The sequence below is a fragment of the Eleutherodactylus coqui genome, chromosome 4 (assembly GCF_035609145.1).
Source record: "Eleutherodactylus coqui strain aEleCoq1 chromosome 4, aEleCoq1.hap1, whole genome shotgun sequence".
In the NCBI taxonomy this organism is placed as follows: Eukaryota; Metazoa; Chordata; class Amphibia; order Anura; family Eleutherodactylidae; genus Eleutherodactylus; species Eleutherodactylus coqui.
The window spans coordinates 77,531,805-77,550,140 of NC_089840.1; the positions used below are offsets into that span (position 1 = coordinate 77,531,805).

At 41.8% G+C, this 18,336-nt stretch overlaps 1 protein-coding gene across 1 annotated transcript in view; it reads right to left on the reverse strand.

The window, feature by feature from the left end:
* The window catches only part of SMG6 (SMG6 nonsense mediated mRNA decay factor), a 224,529-nt gene that overhangs the window by 146,391 nt on the left and 59,802 nt on the right, over positions 1 to 18,336 (reverse strand). Inside the window, exons 11-12 of the mRNA XM_066599701.1 lie at positions 3,513 to 3,644; positions 3,261 to 3,414 (exon numbers count right to left, since the gene is read on the reverse strand). Coding sequence (XP_066455798.1) covers positions 3,261 to 3,414; positions 3,513 to 3,644 — 286 coding nt within the window. The remainder of the gene's footprint in view (positions 1 to 3,260; positions 3,415 to 3,512; positions 3,645 to 18,336) is intronic.

The window sequence follows — 18,336 nt, forward strand, 5'->3', positions numbered from 1 at the left end:
AGCTCCAAGGGATTAAAACTATCTTCAAACTTTTGAGTTTAGCTGAGTTTTTTGTCTTTTTAATAGAACAAAACTAAAATATCCAAACTTTAAGGTATAAGTACACACTTCATATAATATGCAGAAAATCCACTGTGTAATACAGTACCAGCAACAGATGAGATTAGAACAATCATTTACACACTGTGGATGTTTTCTGTGCGGCAATTAACTTGTGGTAAGAATTTTGAAATCCGCAGCATGTCAATTCTTCCATGAGAAGTTCCGGCATGGATTCCAGACTTTGCAATGCAACTCATGCAGATTTTACTGTGTATTAGTTTATGAAAATCTGCAGCAAATATCCCCTATGGTCAGGTACCCTTAATGTAGGTTAACCCTTTCCAATCCACTGTCTGATGTCTAAAGACATTCTGATTATAGCCTGTTCAGCTCCGATGTCGGGGGGCCCCTCCAGCATGTCCCATACCACAGTACTGGCTCTAGCCAGCAGATGGCACCACTGTATAATGGCAGAAAGAGAAAACCCCCTAGGAAACCCTGAATCCAAAATTGGATTGCAAAGGGTTAATGTGATGTGAAATCTAGCTTGTGAGTCTTTAGAACGTCAAGTCAGCAAGTAACCACAAACAGAACAATGACAAATTCACACCGGCATGCACTGATTTTTGCAACACCCATTCCACTCCACAAAGAAAGAAATCTGACAAGCAACAGTAGCAGTTCTGGTATCTTTACATTATTCTTCACAGAGAATAGAAAGAATGACTGATGCGCAGGATTTATCAGTTATGGAAGTCACTAACCCGAAATTAGCACCTGCTATTTTTAAACTAGTATGAACCCAACTTTGGGCGAGCTCTGACATTTCAAAGTACAAACCACAAGTCAGGAACCACGGTTTTGTTTTTTTTGTTTTACAAGGCTGCCATGCAGGATAGCTATATTTAAAATGTTGCTCATGGTTAGGTAATAGTAATTACCGCTTTTGAAGGAACATTAAACCTAGAAAGGAGTGATAAAAAGAAGGTCTTTCTAGAAATCCTGCAGAGAGAAGAACCCAATAATTTCCATAGGTGCATTTACATTTCCGGATTTTGCAATTGCGTTTCGGTCGAGTTAAAAAAGAAAAAACAAAACAAAAACACCCCAAAAAACAGACATGCTCTATTTATCTGTGTATTTGCACACCAAAGCTCCCCATAGAAGTCAATGGGCAGGTGTGTAAGTGCGTGTGAAATATGTGAGGAGATGTGTGAAACACTGCACAATTCTGCTGGAAATAGAATAAATGTGGAACTAAATCAGCCATTTCATTTGTTTGCCACAGGCAAAGGAACACGCCTTGTGGGGGCAAAATGTACAGTAAAAAAAACTTGAATGTAGGAGAGCCTGTTAAGCAACTATGAAGCTTTTTAAATGCATGATAAAGAAAACTCAATGCATTTTTTTCTGCAAGGACTTTAATTTTTCATCCACAAAGTTTTCCATAGTCTTTCAAATGCATACTGCATATCGATCCAGCTGCGAATTTTGTGCAGAATTTTTCTGAAATATTTTGTCTTTTTAATTGTCCAAAGATATTTGAAATGCAGATTTTCCACAGAATTTCTGACCCACAAGAACATACACTTTTAGGTGGCTTTTTTTATTGTTTTGACATTTTGTAAAATATATTTTTCTTGAGTTTTTGATGTCCTACAGTCTACTATGGACAAAAAAAACCATCAATGACCCTAAGAATGGTACAAAAATGGAAGATGAACACTCTGTGTAACCAGCCTTATGCAATTTTATAAATCTTATTTAAATTTAGGTGGATAACATATTTAAGACAAATTTTAAAAATTATACATATTTCAGAATCCGTGTACGAAACCTAGCTTTAGTGCTTGCTGGACAAAAATAAATTCATGCATCTAAAACAAACTATTCAGAGATAGAATTGCAAAAATATACCAAAAATATCTTTTTTTCATAAATGTCCCCTTTAATTTTTACTGTGGCACTTGGTTGTGCACCCTGATCTATACCATAGAAAACGTACATGGATCCATTTACTACTAGCAAAACCTCCTACCAATCATTAGATTTAGGTTAGGGTTCAGTGTCACCTCTGAGTTGTGATAAAATTGATGCATTATCTCAGTTTGTGTATAAGCTCTAAAGTTTCCCAATGAGATTAAAAATTGCAGAGCAAATCAGAAGATAGTCATATGACTTTTACCAACCATAAGGCTGAGAAGCCCCAGCCTTAGGCCGCCTGCAGACGGCCGGGTCGGGTCCGGCTGCGAGAATCCTCGCAGCTGTACCCGACCCGAGCGCCTGCAGAGAGCAGCGCGGAACTCACCCGCTCCCGCAGCTCCGGCTTTTTCATGTGCTGGCTGCCGGCGCATGCGCAGAGCGGAGCCAGCGGCCGGGGAGTGACGTTTCTGCGAGCCCCGCACAGAAATAGAGCATGCCGTGGTTTGTTTTCTGTGCGTGTATTCTCGCAGAAAAACCGTGGCCGTCTGCATAGGATTGCGTATTGTAATGCAATCCTACGCAGGCGTGTACGGGCGGAAATTCTGTGGGGAATGCCGCCACAGAATTTCCGCCCTTCTGCAGGAGACCTTAAAAAGAATCACAAAAAAATTAAAAAAAAATAAAAAAAAAAGGTTGCTGGAAAAGGAGAAAGAAAACAAAAAATACCACCACTACAAATGGCAGTCCTTGGATGGGAACATTACACAGTATTCAGTTATAAAATGGATGTGTCAAATACCATGTAGCATTTTAGTATGTACTTGACAGAATCAGAGTATGGCCCCCTGCACACGGGCGGACGTTCCGCAGCGAGATTTCCCGCAGAATTCCCGCCTGTGCCCGCTGCCATAGGATTGCTCTTGATAACGCATGTTTTCCACGCATGATTTGTCCGCATGAACACATGCGTGGAAAACAAATCGCAGCAAGTTCTATTTCTGTGTGGGTCTCGCAGAGGCCCGCACAGAAATGTCAGTGGTGATGGGCCGTCTCCTCTCTGCACATGCGCCGGCTGGGCGGAAGCCGGCACACAGCGCAGAGAGAATATGCCGGGAGCGGGTGAGCCGCAGGGCTGTGCAGGGGCACGTGTCCGCATCCCGCTGCGAGATCTGACCCGGCCGTCTGCAGGCGGCCTAATACTTTTCTTTTTAGACAGCATGTGTCACTTCCCATATTCATGGTATCCAAGCTCTAAAATAAGGTTGCACAGTGGACACAAGATATGCAGAACTTACTCTTTGCTGCTCATCAGTGGACTGGGTGGTGGATTCCACGTCTCAGGGTGGCCTAGCATCCAGTCTGACCAAACTTTGACACTAGGCAGAAGCTCTTTTAAATCAGATGGAAAAGAAGAAACTTTCACTTTCATGTCACCCTCTGTTCCATCAGCTGATTGAAAAACAAAACAAAACAAAAAAAAAAAAAAAACTCATTTAAAACTGTATGAAAGGTTATAGAGAACAGTACAATCTTAAGAATCCTCTTACCTTTTCCACCAGGTTTGGTTTGTAGGATTGTCAATAACTGGATGCATCTATTTACAAGAAGGGAGAACATTGCAAGGCCCAGAAAGGTCGCCTGCTCCTGTACTGCAGAACGGTAGCCCTCTAAATGTCCATCTATAAGAAAAAAAAAAAGAAAAAAGGATACATAAATAGGTGTCATACATTGGGGGAGGAGAAAAACATTGGTTGTCGTTTCCATTACTCTCCAGCACCAACAAATTCTAAAGTTACCAAAGGAGGCCACTTCTGACAACTGCAGGACCTTTACTCTCTCCTAGCTACCACTTCAGCAGGACCTTTACTCTCTCCTAGCTATCACTTATATTACACATTAAAATATATTGGGTCTCTCAAAACACAGATGCTAGACCTGCAAGCAACTTCCAATAATAGACAACCTACACAGTAGCCCTCTGTCTACCGGTATATCTTGATAGGTTTGTCTGTCTTTATAATCCTCATTTCATGCAAATTGTAATTTGAGGTCAATGGCGTCACAGTGCGAGTTGCAAGTGGTCACAACTGGTTAGTATGATCTATATTGCTTCAGCACACCCTCAGATTACAGCTGATCTAGTTGGGTTTTAGCAGCAGAACACCCCTTGTAGTCCGCTTACTGAATTAACCCATCTATTAAAAAAAAAAAAAAAAAGAAGATTGCCCAAGTATATATTCTCAAGGATGATTTTCCAGTGCAGTTTTTTTTCCGATATGGACTCACACAGGAAATTAACCCATTCATTTGATTGGGTTCATTCACATGATTAATTTTGTATATTGTCCTGTGATGATTTGACATTATATACCATTTGAAGTAGTAAAAACGTAACCCTCGTGTGGCACCATGGGGTCTAATTGAAGGCAAGAACTAAGTACACAAACGCATTGTGCGGTAACTATATAACGTACACACTGACTTGTGCGTAAAAATGCCACGTAGTGGTACCCTAGTTGTCGGGGAACCAGTTCCACCTAATCGATAACTTAGAACCCTTCTGATGTCTGCGTGACAATGGGCAGCACATGGCACAGACTGATTTACTCCCGACTTTCTGCACAGGTAATAAATCTACCTGGGTAGAGGAAGGCCATAAATTACCAGGTCTTCCCACTGATCTCAGACACATTCTCTTGTTTCTCAGAGAACATTATACTCATGGAAAATATAAACCAACTGTCATCAAAGTTGTCTGAAAGCAGGAAGCGGGCGGTGAGGAGAAAGCTGCCATGTGGCCGGATGCTATGTATTTCTAATTAGTGCTATACATCTTTCAGCAGAGAGGGCCCTTTCTCTGGGAAACACAACGCACAGCCCTTGTTATTGTAACTGTCAGAGAGCGCTTGCACAGATAATCTCCAGGAAAAGGGATAAACACGTCCCATTGCCAGCGAGTCTGCTAAAAGGTACGAGGCAGCACTGCTCTCAGTCACAATTCAGCTAAGGAAATGACACCACAGACAATGGAAGGAAGAGAGAAAATGACACGATTGGGCTCACAGATCCTGCAGTACACTGTGCATCCAACAGGGGAGCCGAGGAGCACCAGAAGCAAGGGAGAAAACACAAGTCTACAGTCAACAAGGGAGAGTTCTTTTACTGATGCTCCCGCACATATTGCTACATTGTCGAATGTTGCAATGAAATACAACATGACAAATGATACATAAACACAACACAACAGACAAATGTAAATATTACATAAAAATACATATTGCCACTTCCTTGCTTCCGATGCAGAATACTTGGGCTATGTTCACACGCACTTCAATGGAGAACCAAGAAAGCAAGACAGAAGTCCGTGCGTTTAATGCAGATTTCTCCACAGATTTGCATTTCTGCTGCAGCAGATTTCCGTGAGGATATTAGCTTCATCTAATTCTTGTGCGTTAAACCCGACATAGATTCCACGTCAGTGTGACACTTCCCTTTTTTTCTACGAAGTAGCTTTACAATGTGTCATTCATATGAGTAGCAGACTTTTTGATGCAGACTTGGTTACTAAATCCACATAAAAATCCACCGTTTCACTTCGCAAATCCGTTTAATGGATCTGACAAAAAACTAAACCATTTGCTTGTTTGCATCAGACATCAGATTGTGTTTTGTTTTTATTTTCAAGGGAAAAAAAAGATGGATCTATTGGGCCTCGTTCACACGAGCGACATGGTGTTTCTCGCAGCGATATCACATCGCTGGTCCGTGCAATATCGCTGCGGTTTCTCGCGGTGATACCACAATATTGTAGTGCTACAAAGTCGCATGTGGTGTCCACGGCACCGCTACAGCTTCTTCTTGATCCCCGGCACGGTTTCTCTTCATCATCTTCTGGGGATTGAAAAATCCCCGCCTCCTGGAAGCGCTAGCTGTGATTGGCTGACGCTTAGCCAATCACAGCCAGCACTCCATGAATAGCTGTGATTTGCTCAATAACAGCCATTTGAGTGCTGGCTGTGATTGGCTAAGCGTCAGCCAATCACAGCCAGCGCTTCCAGGAGGCGGGGATTTTTCAATCCCCAGCCAGAAGATGAAGAGAAACGGTGTCGGGACCCCAGGAGAAGCTGCTGCGGCGTCGATGTGGAAGTAGCCTAACCAACATACAACCCCAATTCCCCCAAAATTGGGACATGGTGTAAAATGTAAATAAATATAAAAGGAAAATAGAACACAATGATTTGGAAATTTCATATATTTCATTCACGATAGAACATATCAGAAGGGGAAAGGGAGACATTTCTCCATCACATTTAAACACCTTCCCTCCCCATGACGTAAGGGTACGTCATGGGAGCGGGATACTTCCTGCAAAATGACGTACCCTTACGGCATAGGGATAGCGCGAGATCATAGCAGATCTCACGCTATCCCGCAGCGGGAGCCGGCTGTCACTAGTAGCCGGCCTCCTGCTGCGACAGTGGGGGTGCATCAGAGTTGCGCCCACCCGCTGCTAACCCATTCTCTGCCGCGATCTAAGTAGATTACGGCAGGGAAAGAGTTCACAGAGGGAGCGTGCTATGGCAACAGGACGCCAGATACCGGCGTCCTGTATTGCCATTGCCTAAGATTGCTATAATAAGCGATAAGGCATGGCAGGAGAGAAGTCCTGCCATGCCTTATTGTAGCGATCATTAGTGCTGCACTGTAAGTTCCTCAGAGGGACACAAATGGTGTAAAAAAAAAAAAAGAAAAATAAAGTACAAAAAATAAAAATGTAGAAAAAAAAAAAAAAGTTACCCTTTAATAGTTTTTCTCATATTAGCATTAAAAAAAAATCCCACACGTTTGGTATAGACGCGTCCATAACGACACGTACAATAAATTGCATGGCAAAAAGTGTAAAAAAAAAACTCTAAAAAAACTGAGGCAAAATGCTAATTTTTAGCATTTTGCCTCTGAAAAAAACGCAATAAAAAGTGATAAAAAAAAACCTATGTACCCCAAAATGGTAACAATACAAACTACAGCTCATCTCGCAAAAAAATAAGCCCTCAGAGAGAGCTACATTCATGGGAAAATAAAAGGTTATAGCACTTTGAATGCAGTGATTTTAGAAAAAAAAAAGTTATAATTTCCAAAAGAAGGGTTTTTATTGTGGAAAAGTGGGAAAAAAAAAATAAGAATTTTGGTATCTTAACTGTATCGTCCCGCAGAAAAAAGTGTAGTGTGTCATTTATGCTGCATAATTAACGCTTTAAAAATAAATATATATATCTATGGCAGAATTGATGCGTTTTCTCTCCCTACGATCATAAAAAAATAAAAATAAAAAAAAGTTTTACAATATAGTTTATGTACCCCAAAATGGTACCAATAAAAACTACAGTCCGCCACGCAAAAAACAAGCCCTTATACGGCCGCGTCGACGGAAAAATAAAAAAAGTTATGGCTTTTGAAAAATGAAGATGAAAAAATAGCAAAAATCGTTTGGTCCTCAACGCCAAAATAGGCCATCTCCTTAAGGGGTTAAAAAAGTAAATTCATTTAGAAAATTAATGGCAGCAACACATCTCATAAAAGGTTGGGCCAGGGCCGTGTCTACCGTTGTGTAGCATCCCCTCTTCCTTTGACAACAGTCTGTAAATGTCTGGGAAGCGAGGAGACCAATTGCTACAGTTTTGGGAGAGGAATGTTGTCCCATTCTTGTCTGATGTAGGGTTCTCGCTGCTAGACAGTCCAGGGTCGTCGACTGGATTTCTTATTTTATAATGTGCCAAATGTTTACTATTGGTGAAAGGTCTGGACTGCAGGCGACCAGTTCAGCACCCGGACTCTTCTTCTGTGAAGCCATGCTGTTATGGATGCAGTATGTGGTTTGGCATTGTCTTGCTAACCTATGCAAGGCCTTCTTTGAAAAAGACGATGTCTGGATGGAGCATATATTGTTCTAAAACCCCTATATACTGCTCAGCATTGATATGTGTAAGCTGCCCATGACATGGGCACTAATGCATCCCATACCATTCGAGATGCAGGCTTTCGAACGGCGCACTGATAACAAGCTGGTCCCTCTCCTCTGGAGTCCGCAGGACACTGCGTCCGTTTCTAAATAGAACTTCAAATTCTTATTGATCTGACTGCAGAACAGTTTTCCATTTTGCCACAGTCCATTTTAAATGAGCTTTGGCCCAGAGAAGACGCTGACTTTTCTAAATGTTGTTAATATATGGCTTCTTTTTGCAGCTTTAACTTGCATTTTTGGATTGGAAGTATTCCTAAGCTCATGCAGTAATTTGCATTACAGAATCATGCCTGATTTTAATGCAGTACCGCCCGAGAGCACCGTAGATCTCGAGTCTCCAATACTGGCAGTCAGTCTTGTCCCTTGAGAACATGATCTACTCCAGATTCCCTAAACCTTTTGATATTATGTAGTGGTGGGACATTCAAAGTCTTTGCAATTTTACATTGAGGAACATTTTTCCGAAACTGTTTTTAGACACAGTTTAACAGATTAGTGAGCCTCTATCTTTACTTCTGAGAGACTCTGCCTCTCTAACATGCCCTTTTTATACAGACATGTGACTTACCAGAAAATTTATACTCCAGCTGTTTTTCATTGGTACCATTTTCCAGCCTTTTGTTAACCCTGTCCTAACTGGTTTAAGATGTTTTGTTGCCATCAATTTCTAAAAAGCTCACTTTTTAAAATGACATGGAAAAATGTCCGCCTTTCACTTTCTGATATGGGTTCTATGTCCTACAGTGAATGAAATATGGCTACATGAGATTTGAAAATCATTGCATTTCTTCCCATTTACTTACATTTTACACAACGTCCCAACTTTTTTGGAATTGTAACATAAAACACATTTTTATTAGCCAGAAAAATGTAGAATTCTGAAGATACTAATGCAATCCACAAATGGGTCACAGAACAGCGCCCCTTCCTTGCCCTCCCTATACTGTGGGTGTTTACAACTTATTTCTGTGAATGCTTCACAGTGGTTATAAATCCATTCTTCAGACATAAAAATATTACAATGTGAACTATAAAGTTAAAGAAACAAAGGGACGTGAAGCCAGCTATCCCATGCTGACAGCGAGCTTTAGACCTCTCTCCAACCCAGATGAACTCGCAGAGCGCTACAACTTGTAAATGCCATATGTTTTCTGTAAAACAGTAAGCGCTTGTAATGTATCATATATTTCCATTATCAATACTGCCTTAGTCTGTGTAACAATGTATGATGAAGCTACACAGCTCAATTATCATAGGGATGTGTGTACAATAGACAACCTGAAAGGGACTACCCATGTAGCTTTAGTACCGTTGCTAGTTTCAGGACAAAGTTTTGTCCAGGAATCAGAGGAGGCAGTTGTACGGCCTGCTGTTGGTCTTCTGTATAAACGTTCCTCCTGTTTTGAATCTTGGTTTCAGTCCCCCAAAGATGGCTGATACAATCTTCCGACTACCTAATCCCAAAAGTGCACTGGTAGTGTTAGACTACCACTGCACAATACCTGCTCTCTGATTGGCTAGCAATTGCTCATGTGGTCAGTGCTGGTCAGAGAGCAGTGCAGTGTGCATTAGGTAGCTAAAAACTAGCAGTGGCCGTCTTGGACACCTGAAAACAGGATCCTAAAGCAGCGGACCAGAGGGACATCGGCTGAGAACGATAGCAAGTAATATATCCCACCCACCGGGTGCCGGGACAGAAATTTGTTCCAAAGCTGGAGGGTCGTTTTAACTTCTAAGTTGATTTAAAGGGATTGTCCAGTTATAGACTGCAGTGGGTACAGAGCTGTCTAAGCTGATTAGTGGGGGTCCCCGGTGGCAGACTCCCATAGATTTACTATTGATGCCTAACCGGAGGCTAGGACATAATTGTTTACAACTGGAGAACCCCTTTAAATGGGATATTTGTGATGGCCAATCAGTTGAGATCAGAAAGGCGTCATTCTATATGAGCGACAGTTGCCTTTTATTTGCAACAGTCAATAGCCTCCATTGGGCTTTCCATCCCAATCTATTAGAAACGGAAAACTAGAAGGAAATGAGACATTAGAAAGAGTATGGGCGTAGGGAGAACGTTGCATACGCTGCCCATATAAATGTATAGGGCTCATGCGTGGGGAAAAAAAATAGAGCATGCTGCGATTTTTGGCGTACATACTTACATGCTAATGTGAAAAGATCAATGTAAGTCCATTTATTTTCACCGACTCTGTTCACCGCGTGTCACGCAGCCGTAATGTGCCAAAATCACAGTCGTGTGAATGAGTCCTAAGTACTTCCCATTCATATAAAGCTTTGTCAAGTATCACAATAGATCAGTCCTTATCTGCAGGACGGACTATAATACGCGGCTTGAGAGAAATGCCTATTAGTGCTTTCCTTTGGTTCAGTGATACATTATGTACTCTCTTGGTACATCTGGAATATAAACTGATAAGTTCTTTTTCCATGGAATTTGTAGATAGTCCTTAACTGAAGTTCTTGTTTGGAGAGGATAAAAATCCGGATTGGATATATTTGATTTATCAGCGGTTGTAGAAAACACATCGGCAGGAGAAATGGGCTCATCTTATAAACTGATGAGCTGGAGGAGTTAATTGCTCATTAAACATCATTCCTTAAGGAACAGCTTGTTGTCCAGCGCTATTCAAGAAGCTAACATGATCGGAAGTAATAGAACTAACTGGAGTAATATTTTCTATAGTACGAATATTGGAAACCTGTTTCTTCACAGTTAATAATTGTATAAATGTACTGGCCATCTGATAAAGGTTCATATTACAGGTGGGTGCAAAATTGAGACCCTTTGAAAGAACAGAAAACTGCAGAATTAACAACGGTCACTGATAAATTGCCAACTGGTGAAACATTGTTCACATGGGGTGTTTGTGGTTGCATTTCTGCATGTAGTAGCTGGTTTTTCTCCTGTGTTTTCTCTCAGCTCTAAATTGTTTTTTGATGGGATTTTGGCATTTCGCTGGGTTTTTGCACAGGAAAAATGAGGAGTCTGCTGAGTTGTACAAGAACGAGCTTTAGGTTTATTTGAAGCCTCAAAATAATTTGTATGTGAAAAACCAGTTTGTACATCACAGATCTGTAAAAAAAAAAAAAAGACGAACAAAAAAACAAAAACAAAAACTTTTTTTGTGAGTATTTGACTTATAATAGATTTTGGCTTCTTGTTAGGCATTTGGCGCAGTAAGCGCCAAGTATACACCGCATTAGTCTGATAGTCATGCGTGTCTCGTTCAAACTTGGAACTTTTTTATAAAAGTAATATGATCCTCACGTTTAGAGAGGTTATCTTGTAAAGATTTGTGCAATGCCATATACTCTTTCCGAGTTTGATATAATTGTAGTGGAGATTGAGTTTCCTGGATGACTGAATGAAGGTATTTAAATTTCTCGTGTTCAAACGAGATGATCAGCTGCATCAAATCAAGTGAACATGTAGAAAGTAGATCGTTCTACGACACCAAAAAAATCCAAGGTATTCATATGTGGGAGTCTGAGTCATAAGCCGCTTGGCATGATGTTTTAGTGGCATCCCACCTAATACACAATTGTGGTGTCATCTGTTTTTCCAAGGTCTTCATGAGGCTTTTGTATATTACTATAGGTCTCATTCACATTAGACTGTGCAGAAAACAGTTCAGCAACTTTATTTAAACGTGACGGGTTGTTAACCCTCTGCAATCCAATTTTGGATTCAGGGTTTCCTAGGGGGCTTTCTCTTTCTGCCATTTTACAATGGCACCATCTGCTGGCTAGAGCCAGTACTGCAGTATGTGACATGCTGGAGAGGCCCCCGACAACAGAGCGGCCAGTAATATACAGTAAGAATACCCTGCTGGACGTCTTCCGACATCACAGCTGTACAGCCTTCAATCAGAACGTTAGAAGACATCAGACAGTGGATTGGAAAGGGTTAAAACTGGAAAGGACACCTTAGATGAAATATCCATTGTAGAAGAGTCATAAGTAACAAATCACTGTCAATAAAATATTAAACTACATTATATCATGAAGTATGGCAAGGATTCACTATATATGTATGGAACAGATATGGAATGGGAGCTCATAAACCCTGGAAATACTGTATATATAGATATATAATGGATCTATAAAAACAGTAAAAAGGTAAAACACAGCTCACCAAAAATCTTGACCCACAGCATTATGCCAAACAGCCAACCTCCAATAAGGGGAGTGCACAGAGAACAATGCAAGTGGGTTTCTGAGGAATGGACGGTGGAAAGAACTATGTATAGAACTGCAGCACTTCTCATAGAAAAATCTATATCAGAATATACCCATAGAAAGGTAGAAAACGCTCACATGTGCGAAAAGGAACTTATGCGGTTCGGCAAAAAACTAATCCTTTATCATAGCATATACAAGTAGTAAGTAATTTAAAAGGTAACCGGATAGGACATAACAAAAGCATGACCACCCCTACTAATGAATAAATAATGAAGAAATTAAAAACAAGAAAAAAAAAAACTAAACAAAAACATTAGTATATAAACAGAAGATCAGTTTGGGGTTTGTTTTTTTTGTTTTTTATAATGGATGAAAAATGTATTCTTCCGGTTTGCAGTTGACCCATGAGCTCAGCAATATTCTCTCTTTTCTTGTTGTCTTTCTTATTGAAGACCCTTTATCTTAAAGGTCCATTTAGACGGGTAGAATGTCGGGCAAATGATGCTCGAAATTTGTCCCTGTGTGTCCTTGCTCCCGTGCTGTTGCGTTGGCGCGCTCACCAAGCGTCCAGCAGGGGGCCGGGGAAGCTGCAGGAGATTTTTCTCTTTGCGCTCCCCCACCCCTCTTCATTGACTTAACATATCAGCCGTTCAGTACTGAACGACTATTTACACTGAGCGATCAGCTCATCGTCCATCATTTATGCTGCATAAACGATGGACGATGAGCTGATCGCTCAGTATAAATTGCAGCCGTTCAGTACTGAACAGCCGCTATATTAAGTCAATGGAGAGGGGTGGGGGAGCACAAGGAGAGAAATCTCCTACAACCTCCCCGCTGTGAGCCAGCGATATTAGCTCCTGTGCAGCAGCACAGGAGCTAGCATGTGCGGGGATGGGTGTTGGGCATAGTTTGCCCAATATTAGTCTAGTCAAATTGGACCTTAAGAAAACTAATACTAATTTGTGTAGGAAGCCTCTTCAGGCTACTATTTATTACATGCACAGAATTACCACCCCCTCATGTGTTTAAAAAGCTCCCAGTAGGAGAGTTTATTAGGGCCAAAGGGCATGTTCATTGGAAAAAGATTATAGTCAAGAGTGTTGTGTCATTTCTGACAGGTTGCACCATTGTGGGATCAAAAATAGGGCCAAAAATACAGCAGCATCGAAAACCAGATATGACTATTTGGCAGAATCTAAACAATCCAGTTGTTTGACACAGTTCAGATAACACCAGACACACCCTGAGACTGCATCTGATTTTTCTTTAGTTTTTCTATTAATTTTATTGTGGATTCTTTTTTGGGGCCATTAAACAAAATCATGCTGCCCCCCCCCCCCCCCCCCCCCATAAACTACCTATTCTTATACAGGAAGATCCCCTAGCCCAAACTGTCCAGCCAGGTATCATATTTGTCACCAAGACGACGCGCACAACATGATAGCTCCTAGTTATAAAGCAATACTATTTTGACATTGAAAATTGGCTCATGGCTAAAGGTCATTTCAGATGTGCCCAACCAAGATGTGGTTGGTGTTCTTTATTACTAGAGATGAGCGAGCATACTCGCTAAGGCAAACTACTCGAGTGAGTACCTGCCCGCTCGTCTCTAAAGATTCGGGTGCCGGCGGGGGAGAGCGGTGAGTTGTGGGAGTCAGCAGGGAGGAGTGGGGGGGGGGGGGTGGAAGAGTGAGAGAGAGATCCCCCCCCCCCGTTCCTCCCCACTCTCCACCGCCACCCGAATCTTTAGAGCTGAGCGGGCAGGTACTCACATAAGGCACTACTCGCTTGAGTAGTTTGCCTTAGCGAGTATGCTCGCTCATCTCTATTTATTACAACAAACCAATACCATGTTCTTCCTCTACAACATCCCAGACATTTTACATTCATTCATAAATTGTACCACCACTCATGTCATTCATGTTACTGGTTGTGTTGTGAACAATACGTTGTACATCACGTAAATTACAGCTACGTATTGATGAGCGTATACCTGGCTCTTACTGGTTTTGTACCAGCATCCAGGGTTCCGTCTTCCTGCCCGTTTGCAGAGTAGGAAAGAGGAATCCCATGGCAAAACGGTCCCACCTTATGACGAACCCAAATTGCGCCGTATGGACCCCATTGACTATAATGGGTCCGTTCAATGTCTGCCCAGCTTTTACCCGGAAGAAAAAAAACGCTCCATGATTTTGTGCCGATCTGCGATGGAACCTGCGACCGGCGGTCCCAACACAGATGTGAATCCGCCCTCACTCTTATTGTTCAATTTCTTAGTGTTATACTGTGTAGAACCTTAGACTTCTTCTCTAGATGTACCATTTGATTTATAAAGTGTTGCAGAATATGTTGTGGCTTATATAAAGAATGTTACTAGGACATCCTGAAATGTCTTCTATTGTGAAGCATACCTTTAAAAAAAATTAATAATTTATAGGAAATAAGGAAAAAAAAAAAGTCTTGGAAATATTGGAAGTAATTGTCTGTGAGCCCAAATTGAGGTTTCTTGCACAAGAGCGAAGCATTGCATTGACTGGGCTCCGGCTGGAAGCGTAAGCCTTCTGCAGACAGTTGTTTCATGTCATCCGCCGCACGTCCTGTAAAAGTCAGAGCTTAACTGTTTATCATATGTACAGTCATAGTCAAAAACAAATGACCCTGCCAAGTACCCAGTGGGAAAGGACAGACACCGCTCACCTAACAGCACCTGCAAGTTATTAGCTGGGTTTTATCTCTCAGACACACTGAGGGTTTCATGGATGAATCAGTCCATATCCAGACAAAGCCCTGGCAGAGACTCCCACCAAAAGGAAGTGGGCAGCCCAGCACCCGTCTGTCTGACACTCCGGAGCAGACAGCTACTATATACCAACAGCTGGACGATAAAGGTGGAGCCAGCAAACAATTCGTATGCCCAAACCACATCATGCACATGGAGACCCGGGAGGAATACTGTGCAGACTTCATTCCTTGGCACAAGGTTTGCACTAACAAAAGTAATCAAAGTCCTAGTGAGGGTTGGCACTAGAAGCCAGCCACAATGTAGTATTACAACTGTGCATAAGCAAGAGTTGGCCTACATGGTAAGTGGGGACTGCAGACAAGCCTAAAACAGCAATGATAATTAAAGATTATCCAGGCACTGACCTTTCAAATGTGCCTAAAGAGCACTACAACCATGTCACGTCCTTTCATTAAAGGGGTATTTCCACCACAAAGTACGGCCGTATCCCATCGCTTTCTGTGATGAGAATATTCCTCTGAGACATCATTCAGGGTCCTTTATGCTTTCATTATTTATTACGGAGCCGATGGTATTCTAGGAGCTCTTCACACATCCATATTTCTACACACACTATGCAATTTACAATATGATACACGCCATATGTTGCTTTATTCTCCAAAAGTCAAATCAATGACATCTGAACAAACGCATCCATAATGCATCAGCATGACATGGTATACCTGAAGACACATCAGCTTTTGCAGTAAAGGAGGAAATACTGATAACATTACGGCTAAGAAACAAAAAAATACTTAAAACTAAAGAGCTGAAAGGAATAAATAAGATATAGAATGTGTGTTCGGATTTAACTCTGATACTTGTGTGTCGAAATGCAATGTTGTCTAGGTAGGAAAATTGAGAACTTTAAAAAAAGGGGTTGTCCAGTTGAAAACTATGGATAGCCTATCATTAGGACAAGTCATCAATTGTAGAATGGGGGGGGGGGGGGGGGCATCGCCCAGGACCCGCATGATCACAGAGTCAGTTTGTTGGTGCACTGAGTAGATTACTGTAGGAAGCAGAGTGCTCCATTTCCATTGCAAGCCAAGGTCACGTTGAAGTGAATGGGTGTAATACGAGGCCTGGCCACTGCAGTGTGAACGGAACAGTCTGCTTGCTGTAGAAATCAGCTTAGTGCATGAGCACACTGGCCAGGCAAACAGTTGATTGATGGGGGGGTTCCAAATGAAGGCAATCTACTATTGGTGACCAATCCTAAGGATACGCCATGAATATCTTACAACAGGACCACTCCAGTAAGGGGTTACTTTATCCTAATGCTACCACCACAAGGAGGGGGGGGGGGGGGGGGGGAAACAGTCGATTTCATCAACCAGTATAGAAGTCAGACTGTAGTTACCAAGATAGGGTTTGTAATACTAGAAATGTGGGAGTACACTAGGAGCAAAAATGGTAAGAAAAAAAAAGAAAAAAAGCTTAAACTTTTTGCAAATTTGCCCCCCCCCCCCCCCCAAGGTTGCCTTAAAAGTGTACAAACAAATAGCTATCCCCTACTCACAGGATAGGAGGTAACCATTTGATCGATTGGGGACATCAGCCGATTCCAAGAACAAGGGTGCTGAAGGCCCCTGAATGAGGTGGTGCTCGAGCATGTGCAATGCTGCTCATTTCAAATGGGACTGCTGGAGATAGCCAAATTCAAGTGCCCGATTATCTCCAGGATGCCCACTGATCAGTTGATGTGATGTAAGGGGAAACTCAGAAGAGGGAAATTGAGGTGATCGCAGCTTGTAACACGAGTCCTTCAGTAATCAGCACAGGAATGACCAGCATCGTACTGTCAGACAATCAATGCTATACAGGAATACCTTGCACTCCTGAGAACCATCTGCAGCTAACAATTCCTATAATTGTTTGCAAACATCATAATTTTTTTTTCTTACTCTGATTTTAAGTTTGATTGCAAAACCGCACCATATAGTATCCCTTATAAACATTAGCAGTCTACAGTATTTAGTTAAGGCTTGGTCTCAGACACCCACATCAGTTTCTGTGCAGGGTGTGAACGGAGGACATTGCGTGTGACCAAAGGCCAGTTTCTTTAATCCTCACTTTTTCAGTTCCTTTTGCACCAGGAAGTGAAAACAAGGAAAGAAACCCATATGAAACTCAAGACACCGACAGGACAAAAGAAAACATCTAGACCAAACTGGACTTCTGTGATGTAATACCGTTGTCTTGGAGACCCATCAACATTACTGTTTCTCAGAAATTCATAAAAGTCATGTAATATGAAAAAGTTCAATCTCAGCATAAAGTCCCAGCCGTTGGTGGGCAGAGACTAGTCTGTTACAAGAAATGTATGTAATAGATAATAGGGAGTGTCTGAAATATTCTCACTATACAAACTAGGATTCTTTTGGAGGTTACAACTACTGTAAAGACCAAGCGGACCGCATAATCACAAGTGACATCTGTGAGTTTAACAACGGCGGAAGATTGACAGGAGAAAAAGACTACAGGGTCCGTCAAGTCCACCGGGTCCGTCAAGTCTGCCCCTTTCCTTTTTATTTCTCTCTTACGATGAATATACAGGGTGATTTTAAAGTCAGGGCCACCCGAAATACCTTCTGAACGAACAGTGATACAAGCAGGAAACTTTCTAGAACACTTAGATGGATGGAGGAAACTTTTTAGCATTATAGTGGTGCCGGTCAGCTAACTTAATGGCAGCCATCTTTGTTTCAGACCACAAAACTTTAATGGAAAGAGGGTGATGGGATACATGGTTTAAGGGTAGAATAGGCATAGCCATTTCTTCAAAACTTGCAACCATTTTTAAGATATGGATGAGGTCATGTTGAGTGTTAATGTTGAATTATGTTGTTTGGAAACACTAATCACATCTTTTCAGGTACCAGAAGATGCGGTTAATAATCAAGAACAGCATTGAGGTCAGCCTGATGTTTGGTAACAGAGGTTCACATGAGTTGGCTGAGGCTTTCAGTCAATACCACCCAGGGACACAGCCAGTGAGAGCATGATTTGTCAGGGAACGGATTCAGAAGTTCATGGGAGACGGTTAGTGTCCAGGACAAACCTGGTTGTCCGTACAAAGTTTTCGATCCTCAGGTGTTGACAGCTGTGTTAGCCGTTTTCATGAAGAGGCCATATAAAAGCACCAGGAGTCTAGCACTGGAGCATGGTGTGAGCCAACCAACTGTTCTAAGGACCCTCAAGACACACAAGTGACATCCATACAAACTGCAGCAGAAGTTGGGTGAAGATGACCTTGACAGACACAAATGTGTGAAAAAGATGCACGATTGTCAAACGCTGCTCACGAGGTCCGGTTTTCGGTTTGTCCTTAACACTACCAGTTTTTCTAAACGTCTGAATC